Source organism: Clytia hemisphaerica, unplaced genomic scaffold (assembly GCF_902728285.1).
Source record: "Clytia hemisphaerica strain Z4C2 unplaced genomic scaffold, Clytia hemisphaerica genome assembly, whole genome shotgun sequence".
In the NCBI taxonomy this organism is placed as follows: domain Eukaryota; kingdom Metazoa; phylum Cnidaria; class Hydrozoa; order Leptothecata; family Clytiidae; genus Clytia; species Clytia hemisphaerica.
In genome coordinates this window covers 1-19,787 of record NW_027103758.1, presented here as the reverse complement: position 1 = coordinate 19,787, position 19,787 = coordinate 1, and the positions used below count along the sequence as shown (strand labels likewise).

General features: G+C 34.4%; 1 protein-coding gene across 1 annotated transcript; it reads right to left on the bottom strand.

Moving 5' to 3' along the window:
- Positions 1-3,874: 3,874 nt before the first annotated feature.
- On the bottom strand, positions 3,875-18,978 carry LOC136805521 (uncharacterized). Its single transcript, XM_067062088.1, has 5 exons — positions 18,958-18,978; positions 7,415-7,589; positions 5,542-6,059; positions 5,168-5,398; positions 3,875-4,722 (listed from the first exon to the last, which is right to left on the bottom strand). Exons 2-5 carry the CDS (start codon positions 7,536-7,538, stop codon positions 4,654-4,656), a joined length of 942 nt encoding a protein of 313 aa, XP_066918189.1. The 5' UTR covers positions 7,539-7,589; positions 18,958-18,978; the 3' UTR covers positions 3,875-4,653.
- Positions 18,979-19,787: the final 809 nt, after the last annotated feature.

The window sequence follows — 19,787 nt, the reverse complement described above, 5'->3', positions numbered from 1 at the left end:
TAATGTAAGGAGTGAGATGTTACATTGATATTATTAGATTGAAAAAATAAAAACACAACTTCATGTAGAATTGTCCTCATGGTCTTCATTTTCATTTTTGGAAATCTTCAATTATTATCATGGTTATCAGGGTTATCAGGTTTGCACTGTCAAAACATATTCAAAAATAATATATTCAGTTAAAGAATATAGCATAGAACTTCTGTCTGGTTGACAATAAAATAGGTTCCTCTTTGTTTTTGATGGTTTTTAAAGTCAATCAGACTCCTTTGGCCTACATCTTTCAATGGAATTAACATTTTTGAATATCTTTTTCACAGTGATGATATTCTAAAGTCCATTCGCTTAAGTGCTTAAGTGTGTCTTTGTTTTGCTTGCCATTTTTCAGCGAATGCTTGAATAATATACTGTTGAAATCGTAATTTAGAGCACTATAATTTTTAAGAAAAATAAATCAAAAAATTTTCGAAAATGAAGAAGAAAAATTCATGTCATTTGATGCTAAATCTCCATTTTTGGCAGATAGATACTTTGAAACCTCCTGATTTCAGATATACAATTATTTCCCACACGAAATCATTGCAGAGCGAGTTATAGGTCTTTGAAGGTCGCCCGTTGGAATGAGAAAACAGCAAAAACGGGCTTTTTTGACTCCAGCGTGCTACCTTCGACCTCCTTCGACGCAAGAAATTTTCGGGAAAAAAAAACTATATGAAGCTGAGATCAGGAGGTTTCACTTTAAGATCAAGGAAGTTTTGTTGTGAAAATAGCATTTACAACAGGTACACTCGAAGTTGAATTCTTTTCTTCTTCTTTATCTTCATTTTCCATATTTGATTTTTTCTACGTGGTAATATTGTGGTATTATTATTACTCTTGAAGACCTTTTAAACGAGCACAAAACCGTTTTTTAATTCAAATTCTATCAAAAGGCATTCTTCTCTCCGCCGCAACAGGCTTTATTGAGAAAATTAAGTAAATTTAAAACTGAATTTCACCATGGAGGTATAAAGAAACAGGAGTTTAATTTGTCGGTAATTGGTCGTTAAGTCTTTTGATTCCTTTTATCAAATATATCAAAAGAAAATACTAGGCTCACCCGACAAAACGACTTTTTAGTAGAACTCAAGATTGCTCTGAACATTCTTAATATCAGTATTGAAGATTTCTAGCCTTCTAAAATACGAAAATTAAGTAAGACTTCGGCCACGAAACAGTTTATGTTCAATTTCGTTTTCTGTTAAATTTTGTTCTGAAAAGATATTTTCTCAAGCCAGAAAATGAAAAGTTCTTTATAAGGACTTGTTTTTTTTTGACTGTATCAAAATCGTTGTTTTTCACCTCCGTCACTAATAGTAAAATAGCCATAAAACTTTTAAAGCTAGAAAGACGTCATTTGCAGAGTAGTTTAAGATAAGATTGGTCCTTCCATTTTTGAAGTTTAGAGATGTTTAGCATTAATAGGCTTACAGCAATATTGGTCTAAAGTTAGGAGTAGTAAATGATTCGATTTAGTCCCTCCAAGCAAAGATACAAAAAGTCATCTCAATTTTTTAGATGTTGTAGTTCAAATATGAACTTAAAACTTTTGATATGGGTGCTTTTAGGCCTTAAGATTTGGTTTAGCCAAAAAAATTTGGAAATTCAAGAGTATTTGATGATTTGAGGGGTCATTTTCGATTTCTTAGAAAATGACATTTTCTCCATTAGCTTTATCTACTCTTATAATTTTGGGGGTTTTGCTTGCGGTTTGTCTTTTGAATACACTATAAAACATTTTTACGGCAAAAAAACTCTTTTGAAGAGTGCCAGAGGATTAATTATAGTCCTGTCATTTTCGTACAGAAAATATGTTCTTAGTAAAGCTTTGGACTAATTTATCATATTTTACTCCGAGATACTCTGGGAAAAAACATTCAAAAACTTTCTAATAAGTCTATTAAGTAAATTTTATACTGATTCAACAGCGAAAAATGAGTGCCCGATGATTAAATGGTCCTTTTTGACAAGACCTAGTTTTTTCGTGAGTACTCCCTTAATCATCCAAAACTCCTTAGCTATTATGAAGATAGTTAACTATAATCGACATTTTAAGAGCACAGTAGCATATCACGGAGATTTTGGGAGTAATCCTTGATTTTCTGGTCCTCCCTTTTGTTTAAAAAATATCACTGAAAATAAGCAAATAACGGCAAACCTTGCGAAAAGATAAGGAATACACGCATGAATATTTTCGTTGAAATTTAAAATTTGCCCCATTAAAAACTTGTGATTACAATAATATGTTATCTAAATATAATAACGTAACCTTCTTCAATATCATATGAGTGAAAAATGATTTAACATGGTCTCTAAACTCAACCGCCACTAAAATAATCTCTGAACTACAAAATGTTTCACATTTCTTTCCCAACAGCTTTGTCTATTTTTTGTTTACAAATTCGAACGTTTTTACATTTCGAACGTTTTACATTACGGACGTTCTACATTTCGAACGTTCAAATGTTTTGGTTTTCGCAAACAAAACGTACTCTGTACACGTTATGGCGCCAGTTAATAAAGGGAAATTTTATTTCTGTCGCGATGAAAGTTGCAAAAAGAAATGCAAGCATTTAAAATTGAATGACTTATTTAAATCATTACCTACTCATTTAAGCTAGAGCAACTGTTCATTTCATCTTTCATCATTATAAATTTGTAATATATGTTCCTAATTATTTGAATTTGAATTTAATTTCCATAAGCGGTGTTTTCTTTTTCTTTTGACTATTCAATTATTGAAGACCATTTTGATCTTTGAACACTCGCAAACTTTTTCTCAACATTGGTCCAGATCGAAAGAGTACTATGTTGTAATAATTTTTGGGATATTTTATAAATCAAATGTTAATTTTGCAGTGTAAGCTGTAAATTTTAAATTTCTAAGGTGCTGGACCAAATTACTCGTATCTCACTCATTTTTTGTCCTATTTTACTCCTGAAAAGGTATTTTGACTTTAGAAATGTCAAATATTGGCTTCAAATCAGAATTTTTAGAAATTACAAGAAAATGAGTAAAATATGAGCATAAAGTCAAAATGACCAAAATGATCATATTGCACTCCTAATTCATAAATTTGACCTTGCAGGACTTTTTGTATCATGATCAACTCCAATTCTGTGAATTTTCTAGTCCCGAATGACATTTGCATCGAAGTTATTAAGGTTTTTGTAAAATTTGGGATTTTTGAATTTGAAATTTCGATACAGTCAAAAAAAAACATGTCCATAAGCACACACGATTTCAGACTCAATTTGTAGACATAAAGTTACTGGAAAATTTTGGAGGAAAGTATCAAAACAAAAGAATCATTCATATATCCGTGAAGTTTGTTTACTCATCTGAGTTCGGTTTCGACCGCTAAGAAATCCACCTTTCATAAGTTGGGTTACGGCCGCTAAAGTTGGATTGCTTGCGACCGCTGACGGAAAAAAACGCTGTGTCGCGAGTCAAGGTACCTTTTTCCCCTTTATGAGCCCCAGCATATCCCCAGATAGGATCGTAAAAACACCAAAATAGAAAAATCCCCCCGTTGTTCAGCAAGGGTAGTACCCCCCCCGGATATTGGGCAATAATTGGCAATTAACGGTAAAATGCTCTAAAAATGGCATTCTTAGGTTCAGTTGCCGAATTCCATTTAGATGCCCCTAACTTTCAGGAAAATAACAATAAACACTTCCCTATGTAGCTTTTCCATGCTGAGGAGCGGACTATATCAAAACATAACAGAGGCGTGCAGCCTAGAGGTTTTGTAGAAAAAGGAAAACAGGAATGACTTCAGTTTCATTCAAATTGAAAAAGAAGAAGGATAAAAAGCTCATGAAAAAGCATTCGTTAGGTTCGATATTATTTTTAAAAAATTATTATCGAAAAATATTATAATAAAAAGCAAAGCCATTCAAACACGGCAAAACTTTCCACGATTTCAAATATTTCACATACACGGTATGTAATAAATTATAATGACGCCACGAACCAGTACCAGACCCCTGATCAAACTCAACGAAGGGAACCAGCCAGGATTCCGTTAATCGAAATCAGGGGACCAATCTTTTCTTGTTGTGAGCACTAAATAATTCGTCTTGAAAAAACTTTTCATGAAGGTCTGTTTGCGTCACGACATGTAAGCAAAAGAAGTGTAACGATGTTTAAACTGGCTCTTTCGAAAAGGAGTGCACACTTATCGATTCTGGTTGAAACAAAGGCGTCATTCTATGAACACAAAGGCGACGAAGTCGTCATCTATCACGACAAGTACAATTTCAGAAAAAAATGTATTGTGCTTATGAGATAAAATAATTCTGAATATATATAAATTCTCAATACTAAACTTCTGACTTCCTTTTTAAAAAATCCGCTTGAATTCAAGTCAACTAAAAATCTATATTTTCATTCTCTCATAGTAAAAATTGTACAAATTGCCTGAATCCAGTCAACTCTTTATCTCCATTAACAACAAAGTTTCAAGGCATATATGTGGGGCATAAAAATATTTTTGGGTGATGATTCCAATAAATTTCCAAAACGAGGATTTTATACCGGACAGCGTCAATGTCAAGTGTCATCTCCACCATTGTAAATCCGCTTTGAACATTCCAAAAACACGATATCCGTCAAACAGCTGACCCTTCTTCTTCCCCTGCAGAGGATTTCTTTTTCGAATGCTCGCGAACATATCGATCCTATTACAAAAATTATCCATATGAAAGATTATTCAATTCATTACAGTTTGATACTCCAATGGATTCTAAAAAAGCTGATTTTTATTTATGATCTTTGAAAATCAGTCCTCTTTCACAGCAAAACGGCCAGCTTATGCTGTTTGATTTCAATAATCGTTAAGCATTTAATAGACGATATCGGCTTAACGAAATTCTCCCCGAATGATTACCCATGATGCATTGCGCAAAAAAATTCACGGACAATATTAACTTACTGAATTTTTTGCGCAATGCATCATGGGTAATCATTCGGGGAGAATTTCGTTAAGCCGATATCGTCTATTAAATGCTTAACGATTAGACTGCAAACAATCAAAATACCATACCTTATTTCAAATTTATTTATTCTTTTTTCTCGTTATAAAAGAAGTTAAGGGTGAGTAATGGAAAGATAACAACTACTTACGGTGCTTCCCGAACGAGCGATTTCTTCACCAAAAGCACTTCCGAGGAATCTTCCGAAATATTCGCCTGCGTAAGAAGTTGTGCGAACCACTCGCTTCCCAAGATGCATGACGAACACGAGGTTGGTCCAATTGCGGTCCTCTCCAACCAACTCGTTGACGTGCGCTGCAAACACTTCGTAAGACATCGACGTATTCTCCGAAAGAAAGCCAACCAAATCCGTTGTTAATTTCTGTAAGTGAAAAAAGGGGTTTTCAAACAAGGAGTAAGAAGGAAAAAGGGCATCGACACTGATCCATATTCAAACCACTGGCTAATAGCGTATAAAGCACGTGAAGAAAATAAGGCGGAGTGCATACAAGTGGTCAAACTAACCGTCATTTTGTTTCCGTATTCTTGTTCAATATCATCACCGATATCAGCAATGGTTCGTGCCGTTTGTGCCAACACTTCTTCACTTGGACCTGTATTCGAGCGCGGCCGTTGCTGTTCACTTGGAAAAGGTATAAAGGTGGCGGCAGCGGCGGATGGACCTTCCGCGACAGTTCGCTTGTACCGTGAGAAGTCAGACGAGCTTGGTCGTTTTCTTTCGATGGCATGTTTCAAGGAAGGTGAGGAAGAGGGCGGTGTACATGAAGTGAAAGAAGCGTTAAAAGAATTGGGCGGTGTTCGCGCTGAATCGGATACTAAGTTTGGCGAATAAGCGATACTGTTTATCATGGGTGAGCTACCACTCCTGTTGGGTATGGAAATCCCATCACTTTGCTTCCGATGGTCGAACGCATTTTGAAACTTCGAGGCATCATCAAGACCTCGTGAACTGATGTTTGAAGCACTGCCAAAGGAGCCGGATGAACGAACTGACGACGGCCTCTCACGAACGAAATATTGAACTGAAACGAAAAGGAAATTAAAGGATATTATTATCACGGAGAAAAAGCTACTTAAAAACATTTTAGCATCTTATAAAAAATTAAAAGTTTACCATTCATTGACAATAATTGGCGCTTTTAAAATGCTTATCAAAGTTGATCACCGTCATTCTTGGTGACACAAAAAATAAAAAGAATTTTTTCATAGTTCATGCAAGAGTTTTTCGTGTCTGACTCTGATTTAAAAATCATGATTGGTCTGAATGGTAATATTGTAATATCAAAGTAAAGTAAAGGAGACAATATACAATTGATGAAAAACCGCTGCCAACAAAGTCCTCTCTCATTTGCCAGCAAAACTCACCTGGTGCAGCTTCTAAAAAGTAACACAAAACCTGAAGTGATTTCTCCAGTTTGCTTCGACTTTATCACATCGACTAAAAATGTATTATTTTGGTAGAGAAGTACTGTAACAGTTCCCAGATAACTTACAAATTAAAGCAAATTGACAACTCTCATTCTCTTATCCTGCAAAGAAAAAACGTGCGAATTTTCTTCACGTTTTTCACATTAACACAATCCTTCTGACGCACCTCGAACAACAATTATACAAAATCCGTGACGTCACACAGACCATCAAACAAAAACATTAAGTTCTCGTTTCAACAAGAAAAACTTACAATTCGAATAAAATCTAAACATTTGTGAACTTTGAAAAGTTTATAACAACAATAAACTACGTTTGTTTGAAATGTTTGTCTTTGGAACAGTTATGAGACTTTCCCCTCAGGATAAGTGTGCAAAATGCAAAACCATACACTCTCAATTATATCCATTGAAAAAATTATATTCACGCAGAAAAACTGATCAAACATCTTGTTCATGTTTTAATTATTGCTGGAAGGAAATCCCCTAGAGAGAGGAAGTAACCGTCCCCCATGGTGAGCCAGCATTGAAGGTACAAAATTCACCCTAGGAAATCAATAGTTTTTCAACATCTTCAGGTGGGGACTTAAAGCCGTTGCCAGTCAAGTAATTCTACCATGAATAAAAATAGTAAAACCTTTAGTGGATTAATTTTAGCGGGGATTAAATTTGGCGAATTCGCTTAAATCAAATCCCCGCGTAAAATTAAAACAAATCGGCGATGCTCTAAATTGTTCGAGAAAAAAAACACTATGCGAAAAATCACTTTCTATACGACTATAGTATACAAAATAAAAATTTTTCAGCCAATATAGTGTCTCAAACCGTCTCAAAATTTTTGCCGATCGCCAAATCAAAACCACGCAAAAATGATTCAATTTAAGGAAAAAATCTTAGAAAACGAAATCTTAGCTTACCTTAACAATAAATGGCAGATAAAAGCTTCTTACCTTCATCAGTTTCTGAGGATTGAAACTTGTGCGAATCTTCTCCAACGGTCAGAAACAATTGGAAAAGTCTTTGAGTTTCCACTTCACATTTCTTGACCAGGCTGTTGTTGTTCAGTGGCCTCATCTTCCCCTTTCTTTATATTTTATATCCTTTTTTATTTTTCTCTTTGATTCACTAAATGATAAATAAAAAATCAAATCATGACATTTAAAATACTTTAAATTTAAAATCATTTCAGCCAGTAATCTTTTTTTAACGAAAGAATTCTCTCTCAGATACAACTGGGCATGACGAAGGAATATTTGAGCCTCAAAATATAGAAAAACTATTTCTACTTTTTGATTTCACTTTGTCGTAAAAGAATCTCCAACCCTTAACATTAGACATCGACATTCAAATGGAAAACATTTCACCTTTTTCTTTTTTTCTTCAATTGAAAGCAGGAAGGGCGAAATAAAAATGAATGAAGTTTCCACAATTTTGAAAAATAAGAGTGCTGCGATGATCATAACAAAGAAAAATACTTCAGAAAAAAGTTTTTATGAAGCACATTCATACCATTGGGAAAAAACTGGCCAGAAAAGCCTCGAATAAACAATGATGAAAAATTTCATTGATGCTAAGGGAATGATGGGAGCAAGAACCGGTATTTGACACTCAATTATTTGAGTACAACATACAATGATGGACTGAGACAACATCAGAGAGAATTATTATGATAAAGAATTCTAAGATACCCTAAGCGGACATAATCCTTCGTCACATGGGCATATTTCATGGGTAATGTCTACTTTAAGGGCAGAAACTTCGATGGCAGAAACTTTCGTGATTTTCGCGATTTTTGGCCTTTTTCGCGAAAGTTTCTGCCTTTTCTTGATATTTCATACTCAGTTTTCAGTTTTTGTGCATTTTTCTCGCTTTTTCAAAATAAAATAACATTCTAAAAATCGCGAAAGTTATATCCGCTGAATTCGTTCCAAAAGTAAAATTTGCGAAAGTTAGCTTCACGTAATTTCGCGATTTTGCAGCCTCGCGAAAGTTTCAACTCTAAAGGTATCATTTTTTCACGAGGTCCTGAGCATAAAATTGACACTGAACTAGTAAAAAATATGTAGGTCTATGAATTTGAGATATTGATGTGTTATGTCCGACTGGTTGGCGCTGAAATGAAAATCTTCCCATCCGTCACAGCATGTCCATTTCCTACTTAGTTTGTTGGATAAGTATTTTAAGTATTTTAAATTTTAACGGTGTAGATTCTTTGAAGGATGCCACTGGATTGCATTGTTAGTCTGGATTTTGTATACAGTGTGTCTAAAAAAAACAGATAAATTTATATTACATTAAGCACATGGCGCATTAACAAGCGCTCAGTACCAAAAACCGGGACAAATATCCCATCAAAATCAAGGACCAAAGTGTCATATCCCATTAGTGAAAAGGATACCCTTGAAAAAGGCTGTTTATGCAAGTTTCAAAATGCAAGGTTCAATATACTACTAAAATCTCTGGCTATCTAAGGGATCTCACAGGATGAAAAAAGAGGAAATTACCTTGCTGAACACAATTTCAAACTTTATTTACTATAATGATTTGCATCGAATTTATGTTATGTTTCCGAATTCATTAGGGTGGAAACTCCATGATGACAAAGAAGCTTCTCACCTTCCAAGAAGATAAATGTTCAAAATGTGGTCGTAACGCAAACACATTTTTGAAATAAGTTCTAAAAAACTTTGGTCTTGAAAAACAATCGTTTGTTAACAAATCCAACAAATTTATTTTAGTGCCATCTAGAAGACTCTGTTCGAGTCATAGAATAAAAACTATTTAATCATTATCATAAATTCAAAACTGAATTTGAAAAAACATTAGGGTTCAAGATGAGCTATGCCTGGATACAAAATGATTTGTTAAAAATCAAACATCATTGTCAACATAAATACATTGGTCCTGCCATAATGTATTGTGTAAATATCACACAGAATCAGTTCTCTCTCAAAAAATAAGGTATGTACCAAGTGACTAAAACAAATCCGGGCAATACCTAGGATTATATCCTAATTTAATACAACTTTTCTTTTTAAAATCATAATCAAGATATCTTGTTGATTAATTAGAAACTCCAGCAATATGATCAAATATGTGAAAAGATCCTGCCTCAACTTCTTGGCTAAAGGAGATAACCCTTTCCCCACTGTAAATCTTTCGCACACTGTCACGCATGGCTAAATTTTGCTGTTTGTATTCCTATAAAATACAACTTGAAATTGAAAGTTTTTAGGGCTTTTTAGAGATTTTATGATAAGTTAAGTGAGTGGTGCGTAAAATATTATGTAAATAAATGTATGGCAGGAGTTTTCTTTTCTCTGTCTGACTGTGTTTTAGTTTCCATGCAGGATAATTTTATTATTAGTAGAGGGCATTTTGTAAAATCGCTCGACTGTTTTGTTAGAAGCACTTGTTATGCATTTTTGGAAAACTAATGGGTAGGGGAATCGAAATTACTATGTTTCCAATTTTTTTTCGGACACTTTGGTGTGATTCTCGGACAAATATGACGGTCTCAGGCAAAAATCATAGGGTTAAAAATTAATGAAAATTTTAGCTCGAGAAAACAGAAACCTGTTGTATATTTTTGGAAAGCTCTCAAAAAATTAGGATTAGAGATATATTGCAAGTATAGGTGATTTCAGTACCTAACTCAAGATATTGAGCTTCAAAAAGCGCAAAAACTGGACAAAATAGCTGTTTCTGGCTGAAAAACACGGTTTTCAAGGGTTTAATATCTCGAGTTAGGTACAGAAATCACCTATACTTGCAATATATCTCTAATCTTAATTTTTTAAGAGCTTTCCAAAAATATACAACAGGTCTCTGTTTTCTCGAGCTAAAATTTTCATTAATTTTGAACCCTATGATTTTTGCCTGAGACCGTCATATTTGTCTGAAAATCACACCAAAGTGTCCGAAAAAAAATTGGAAGCATAGTAATTTCGATTCCCCTACCCCTTAGCTTTCCAAAAATGTATAACAAGTGCTTTAACAAAACAGTCAAGCGATTCCAAAAAATCGAACAAAATTCCCCCTACTATATCTTGAAATTTTCCATCTTTTTGAGTATTGAAAATTTTGAAAAATCATTTTTTTGAATTGAAAAAATAATTCCTGGGCTAAATGAAAAATAACTTATTACACGAAAATAAGAAGAAATGTAACTAACACGAATTAATATGAAATTTCAAGCTTGCTTAATATTTGCCTAGTAATATTCCTTTAATAAGGTAGTTCGAACATTTTAAAACAAATTTATAATTATAGAGTAGGCTAATTAGAATATAGTAGCGATAAAGGTGGGTTTGTTTCACCAAAGACAGTGCTCTACGTAAAGGAGCAATACAATAATGATGTGCAGGATCCGTTGATTCATTACCCATAAGTAATACGCACTTGATTTCACACAATAATGATGAGTCAAAACTTTTTTTTTAATGTAGAACTTTTAAAGTTTCATGCTTACAATTATCAGCTACATATGATACAAGTTTGATCTAATTGAAAAAATTCAAAATTCAAACATTGCTAGAATCGACAAGTCGTAAAAATTAATGAGTAATTAGAAAAAATAAAATTATAATTCCCATGTGAGCAGCTATGTCCAGTTTTTGGATAGACCATTTTAACGCCGGGCCTTAAAATAAAGGAATATTGGTCCGGCGTTAAAATGGTCTATCCAAAAACGGGTCAAAGCTGGCGAGTGTCTACAAATAAAACATTAGGTAATGTTTAAATTTTCTGTGAGGCACCAAATCATAGATTGGAAAATATATAATAGGATTTCGAAAAAAAAGTAGGCGGAAGGAAGTTTGCTCCTTTTTTTTCCTCCTTTCTTGTTTAATGTGGAGATTTTTTAAAAGATTAGAAAATAGATTTATTGAATTTAAGTGCCATGATGTATATATCTTCTGTGTGCACCAACAAAAATTTGCTTCATAAAACTACATTTTGATGCTTGAATTTGTAAAGAACGAATGAAAGGACGCATTTTCGTAAACTTTTACTGTAAACATTCTATTGAAAACGTTCGAAACGATCGTTTTTCCGCGCACATCAATGTCAATCAAATTATTACCTCACCAAGATTCTGTAAAATACATCGAATTAAAAAAAAACTGAACCGGAAAGCGGTTTGTAGATCATTAAGCATAAGCATCCTATACTACCTGGGGTTTTGTAGAGGTCTGCGATTCAGACTAGACGAACACAGGTTAATTTATAGGACCTCAAGGAAGGTCCAACAACATATTATAGAATTCAATATATACCTATGGGACGCTAAGATGAAAGGACGCATTTTAAAAAGCCAGACAATGTCAATTGAACAAGTTCGAGCGAAAATCTCAATTGAACCAATCAAATGTAATTGCACGCAATCTAATAATTGCTATTTGATTGGTGAACGCAATTGAAAGGCTAATTCCTAGGTAATATCCGATTGTGTTCAATTGTGTTCGAATTATGTTCAATTGAGATTCGATTATGTTCGATTAGGCTAATGTTCGATAAGATTGATTGCAATTAGATTAGCCCACTCCTTTAGAACTTTAGAGCATTAGCGTGGGCAACCCCCAATATGTCATTGGAAAATCAGATAAGAGCAAGCACGCAAGCACCGCAGGAGCTGAGAGAGCTATTAATGCGAGCGAATGCAATTGAATTGAGTGAACATAATCGAATGTAATCAAAGCAATCTAACAGCAAATCCTTAATAAAAATCTGAAAAATCTTTTCTGCAATGCAATTAATATTCAATGTTTCCTGGGCACCTCTGGCATCTTTTCCCTAATAACTCATGAATTCGACTGATTCAATATTTCACTTTTACAGTGTTGAAAATATTGCTGTGTTCAACAATATTTGCCAAAAAGAGCAAGAATATTACCTTTATTAAACACCCTGCTATTGAATAACTGATAAGTAATTGTTCTGAACGTGTAGAAATCTCATCTTAGGGCTCTTTTAATAAAATTAAATGATTCATGGTAAATATGCCCTAAAATCTAGCTTGATTACACACTGAGCTTGAGTAAAACTCACTTTAAATATTCAAAAACACTCAGAAAAATAACCCAGTAATTGCAAGATGCCCGAAAACTAAAGGATGCACAAAAATTCTATTTTATAAGCTGCACAGGAATTAAAGGTACAAAAATTAGAGGTACAAAAGTAAAAGGCGCAAAAATTAATGGAATTAAGGTAAGCGCTTAAAAAAAGAAATTGATCTGCTATCAGACACAAATATATGTAATGTTTTTGAGCCATTACGTAATGTTTTCACCACTAATTCATTATGGAGTCAAAATGGTATTGCATCTAGCAAAAGGTCTATAGATACAAAATAATTTTTATTGTGATATATATTAAAATGGTAGGGGTAAAAAACCTGTGCTGGACATCAAATTGACAGACCTTTTGCTATAATCCGATAGTAGATTGATTTCCTCCTCTTCTTCAATTTTTATATTATTGTGTTTCTCAAAAAGAGTGTTCACGCAGCAGCACACAGCAAGCCTTAAAGTTCGCATGTAATCATTAGGTTGCCAAGTCTGCAAATATTGAAATAGCCTGTATGGAAAAGTCAATATATAGATGAGAATTAAGCGCTAATAAGAAAAAAGATCCGCTATCAGGTTATTTTGCCAAGATTACATATTGCATTTGGAGTCATTCAGCTTAGTAAATTTCATGTGTTTTTATTCTAAGAAATGACTCATTAGAATGATGACACAAGTGAATCACAAAAGAAACCAATAAGAGATCAAAAAAGAAACTGTAAGTCAGAAAATGATTGCTCGCCTATCTTAAAGGGGGCGTCAGCTTTGGGATATCATTTTTGTCATTTTTTGAGAGAAGATACCCACGATGAAAAAAATGAATCGCAAAAAGAGCGATTAAAAAATCTTTTGTTTTGGCTGAGTTATTCAATTTTTAATCTTTATTGTTTTGACTCTACGGGGGAGAAAATGAACGAAGGAGAGTAAGTTTGTGAAGTATATTTTGTCTTTCTGTTTCCCCCTCCTCTTTCTTTTATTAACAAATTACGAAATTGAGGGAGAGACAGAAGCAGCCATCGGCATAAAATTCACAATTTTTTGACTTTTAAAACAGGGCACTAATCTTATAATCAGAGCAACTCTAATTACAGAACACATCATATTTTTCTAGCCAAGAGTAGATAAAACCAATAAACATAAACAATAAATAAGCTGGAAATATTTTCAATCTTAGAACAGAATCATGAATATTACTTTCTTCAAAATTATCTGTTTTTATTTGCTTACAAGTGATGGAGTTAGGTCCTTTTTCTATTCATGCGACTAAATGTAGAAAATAGAGGATTCTGATCTTCAGAATTCCTGATCAAAAGATAAAGAAATATAGCGATCAAAGTGCATTTTAAAATTAAATGATAAGGGGAATTTGCTGTAATGATATTAAAGATTCTAGAGCTAAACCACATTGTGTTATATGAACTTATAATACAGCTACCATTTTCAAACTGATTGTTTCAAAAGCCATAGATTCTTTCATCAATCCCGCTCAGATTATATGTCTAACATGTCCACATGCATCCTAGTTGGTTAATAAAGTATCACTTGATTCGTTAGGAATCTTGTCTTTTTCGATTCAAAAGTTTTTAATAATTGTGAAATCTCTCTCTTTTTACCGAAAATCTTGTTTAACAAATTTTGTTTAAAAATTCTCATCTTTTAAGAAGCACGTTTAAAAAGAAGGGAAATTTTCAAATGTCTATTATAAAGCATTAAGAAAAAAACTTTCAATAATATATAGCTTATTTTGATCGTCTCATTCTAAAATGTTTAAATGTAACAAAAATGCATGGTAAAAATTTGGGCTGACGTCCCCTTTAAGGATTTTCAAAACTCTAAACTAGATTAGCAGGTTTCATGAGCTTTCTATGATATATAAATGAAGACTCCATGGATTGGCAAACATGAAGAAATAGTAGAAAAACTAGAAAAACCACCCCCTGGGAAATATTTAATTTGTTTTATTTTGTCCGATCAGAAAATTGCTGTAGGATTGTTTGAAAAGTAACATCCTATCAAATGAAGGTTAAGCACTTTCATCCAATCAGAGAAGATTTTTGATACTATCATCTCTGCATTTTAACCAGTTCTAACTTCCCACTTTTGTTTGAAAACTAAAGATAAGAAAGAATTCAACCCTTAGAATTACCAATTGAAACAAACGAAAATGGCATTAATAGGGTGACATTTTTAAGACTTCCAGTCATCCAAGGCATTGAAAAGCCATCAGCGCAAAAAAACTAGGGCCTATTGTTACCTCCATCATATGCGGCAATCTCATTGGTTGAAATTAAAAAAGGCTTTCAGATGGAGTGACTAACAGAAGCACAGAGTAGAGGAGATTACTTTCGTTTTTATTGCTGACTTTCATATAAACATTGACTGCACAGGAAATATATTTTTTTGTGTCAACTAATATAAGCATTGTATGACCCTGTTCACATCGCAGGGGTATAAAAAACAGGGGATCAATAAAAACTTTGTAACTTGTTGTGGGGTCAATCAAATGCATTTTGAAATTGTCTATTACACTTATTTATATTGAAATTACTCTTAGGTTCCAAATAAACGATCCCCTTCCACTTCTCGAAAATTTTCCAACCCCCGGACCTTATTAGGACCCTGCTCCCACTTATCAATTTTTAATAATATTGAAAAACTGTCAAAGAGAAGGCCCCTTCTTTTGCTCTAAATAGCCTGATTTTAGCCTATATTTACCTTATCATTGGGTTTTCAGAAGTCTAATTTCTAACCCCCAGCATAGGCATTTATGAAATAGTTTTTACCAATGCCACTTTGATAAAGTGAATGGGAGCCTTGTTTTTCTTTTTTTTACTTTTAGAGTTGTAAAAATGGGTCAAATTTAGTTTAAATGGGTGTTCCTAAAAGGTAGGGTGTTACTAAAAGGAAGGGTACCCCAATTGGACTACTCATTGGGGCACCCCTTTTTACCCTAAATTTTACAAATTGATGCTTGAGTTCATGATAAAATAATACTACGCCTTCGATTGATCATTTACAAAAATCAGATTTAAGATTGCATTTATACTGAAATTTTTACAATTTTTTTATCATGGTTGTCTTCCTTCTTCTCTTACTCGAAAAAATATAAACCAAAATAAATATTCTGAAAAATGCAGAACAGTGTATGTTCTGTTCGGTAAAAGTAAGGATATTGCAGAAATATAATTTCCTTTTATTTGGATTATTTTTACTTTGTTAAAGTCTCTAAATTTGGTGTTAAAAGCTGCCAGTTTACAATTTGATCATTTTGATCTTTCATCCTCTTATATCTTTTCGATCTTTTGTCTTCTAATCTATCATGTATACCATAACATAATGAGTTACTTCAATAGGCCGACATGTTACATATACAAATCCCGTCACAAAGCTCTATACCATGTGCAATATTAATTACAATACTTTTTAGATTCATAACTCCTAGCTTTTAGCAGATGACTTTTTCGGCGCCCCTAAAAAAATTGGATTCCACAAAAACTGAGTACCATAACTTTGTGTATTTTGTCATAGCAACTATCTGATCTTTTAATGTTTATAAAATAAGGCGGCAATAGACCTTTTCGCCTTTCCATTCGCATCTTGAATTGTATGTAAAAATACAGGAACGAAAAAGCTGTGGTTGGATTTAGTTGGAAAATATGCAAAACATATGCAAGTTTACACAAAGATTAAAAAGCCAACAAAGCATCTTATAAAGAAATATTATAATCATTAGAACAATAAAAGATGGAATTTCTTAATCCAAAAAGAAATATTTACAGAACAACAAAAGCCTTTTAGAAATTTGTTCTTAAAGACATAGCATATTCTGTTTTCATGCCATTAAAAATTCCACAAAGACGGAGTACACACATCAACTTTCAAACACGCAAACTGAAAGCAGTAATTATGACGTCAGCGGGTTCAGATCAATGTTTTGATTCGTTCGTTTGGTGGTTCTATTCTCAGAAGAATAATTTACCGTCGGCCGAATAAGGATTATTTTTGTACCTTCTTGGGTGATTTTTCAGCTTAAGTTTATGTCTAATGTTATGGTTTGAAGTGCTTGTTCTAAGACATGAGCGAATTTTATTATTTCTAGTTTTCAAAAGAAGCAAATTTAATCTTTCTTCTACAAGATTACATTTTAATATAATGCCAATTATGCATGTAAGTTTTATATTAATACTTTCTTTTTGCATATGTTTTGCATACTTTCTAAGGGAATTTCACCACAGAAATTCGGCCACCATAATTTTTGCATACAATTCAATATGGCGGATGAAAAGGCGAAAAGGTCTATCATAAATATCTTTGTTTCGCGTCGCCTGACAAACTCTTGAAAATTGAGTAGAATTGATTGAGTTGGTGAGTCGGTAAATTTGTGGAACTTTTTCTGTCGATGGTGTTTCTTTCGTTCAACTACTGAATACTGTAAGACGACCATCAAAAAATTGTTCTATTCGCGTTGCACCTGCCCGCATCATATTTTCCCCTGATTTTCCGGAAAAATCCGGAAAAAGCAAATTGTTCTTTTGACATATAGCTTTTTTCTTGATCGCTCTGGGGCAGCCATCCAAAAATTATTCTGTTTGTGTCACCACCTAGCTTGGAGACCCGTCTTCTCTGTTTGTGTGGTTTCGAAGTATAACATTTAGTTAAAACGAATAATAATATAGAAACAACAGAGTGGCCGGGAATTTTTGTAGATGCCAAATCTGGTTGCAGAATTTTATTGGCTGTTGAACAATTGTTGAAATCACGTGATATTATTGTTTTGATTGGAAGTGCGCAAATCTGATTGGCTAAGGGGAGCCGTCCATATTCATTTGACAACGCAAAACGTCAAATTGACGTTACGAGGGGGTGGGGGGTTTCAAAAGTTAGGTTTGACGTTATAAGAAATCAAAGGTATACATTTTTGTGAAAATCGCGGATACTTGTAACCACCAACCACACTATACTTTATAAGCTTTTGAAAACATATGATCGTGTATGAAATACATGAAAATTTGCTGCTCGCATAATACCATTGGTTCGCGCTATGATATCATTACATCATATTTTCATTGTTTGCGCGGTCGAGCGAACCACATCGCACAAGTTGGCAAAGAAGGTGTAACGCCTAAAGGACAGCACGGACCTAGCGCCAAGTGAAGCTTTTACTTTCTTTTTAAAATAAAAGTCATTAGTTAAAAGAACACATACACGCACCGGTACAACCAAGTACGGACTTTGCGATGGAACGGGAAAACTTTGATGAAAAATGGCTACAACTTTTGGTATACATCAGTACATTGCTTGACGTTATCTGTGGGGGGGGGGGGGTTCAGAGGATAACGTCAATTTGATGTTTTGCGTTGTCAAATGAATATGGACGGGTCCCCTAACCTTATCAACGGCTTTTTTGGCACGAAATTCAAACCAAATGTAAACAAATTCAAACTGGGTCAAAAATACCATACTCTCAATGAGTAGCTTCTGATGGGGTTTTTGCTTATGTGGCGTAAGTTTAAATAGAGAGTATGGATCTCCAGACTAGTCACCACCTGCTCCAGACACACGACTAGTCAGTCACCACCAGAGACCACCTGCCCCCGAGTTACAGAAGCGATTTAAAAAAACCCGGGGAATTTTTCCGACTGCATGTCCACCTGCATGCATTTTTAACACCTGTTGCGACGCAAACAGAACAATTTTTCGATGGTCGCATAAATAAGCTAAGTTGGTCTAATATCGACATCATCCCTCGTCTACTTCCGACACCCTTCTTTAGAGTCAGGAATGATATGAAAGCTTGAATCACTGATTGAAAAGGGATTATTCCTCTCTGACCACTAAGCAAAGAAAAACAGTTTCAACCTTTCTATCAATTTCAGCTGATAAAAAGGGTGTCGGAATTGGAATTAGAGGAGGGATGTCAGTCAGGCACATCCTGGCAAATGAACGGGGTATTTTTCACTTGCGACCATTAGCAAATGAACAGGGTTGAAAACGAAAGTGACGTAATAGAGCCGAATACCCAGTTTAATTGAACCGGGTTGGAAATATTTTGCTTCATTTCAAAGAACTGCATAGATGAAATTTTTTTTCCATGGGTCAATTTTGTCTTCGAAGATTGAAGAAACTTTTAACGAAAAAATAAAGTTCCCAGTTTTCTTCCTTTTTTCCCTTTTTCAGTTTGAAGTTCATTTTTATTCATTTTTACGCTTTTAGCCTGAGACGTCCTATCTCATTTACACTGGGTGACGAATACCCCATGCAAATGCTCACCCCGTTCATTTGCCAGGATGTGCCTGACTGGATGTCAACATTAGACCAAGTTATGGTATGTAGGTGCCTGATCAACTTGGCTTTGAAACATCTCAATTAACCTGAACTCTAATACCATAAATTTTTATTAAGACTGTCAGAAAAAAACAGACCCTTACCTTCTTAAAATCTCCATGCAATAAACTTATTGTCTGCCTGCTGTGGCAGTTTGGCTTGCCTGATGTTGTTTTTCGTAAATTTACCAAATCGCGAATGTTTTTCTCGTGTCTCGTCTAAGCCACCGATCATACTATGAACAAAACTTTGGTAGCTATCTTTACGTAATTCATAGCCAAGTTGACTTTGAAACTAGAGAGCGGAAAAAACTCTCTCTAATTCGAAGCTCTGGTCCGTTGGAGATCGAATTAGAGAGAGAATCAACTCAATGTGGTAGGCCATGCTACCACTGGGAATCATCACACATACATATACTCTAAAAACTTGGCACCACTGGTACCCATACACTTACTTATACTACACGGGCAGGACGGGTTGATTACCACACGGACTGATCTGATTTTCTCCCTCCACCCTCGGCTCCAGTCCACCAATCCTTCAAATAAAATATCGCGATCTGCCATCAAGGTATCAGGTGTTCTTGGGTTGTTTGGCACCTCTCGTCTTCAGGTAGTAGGTTTTGTGTTTTGTGTCTATCAACATATGATATCTCCCTCGTTTTGGTTGCCATGTTATGACATCACTGGCAAGTTCCACCCTCGGCCCCGGCTTATCTAACCCCCTTACGCTAATTAGCGAGTTTATCAACCTCGTCCCCGTGTATCCCAGGCTTTATTTACGTTACTTATGGACGCCATCGCTATCAGTAAGCATCAAAAGCTGATATTACGCAGGGAACGACGGAACGAGGTTGCGAGTTTATCTATTCGATCGAGATAAATCGAGGGGGACGGTATAAAGCAAAGCTGACATAAGACCGAAATAACCGTCC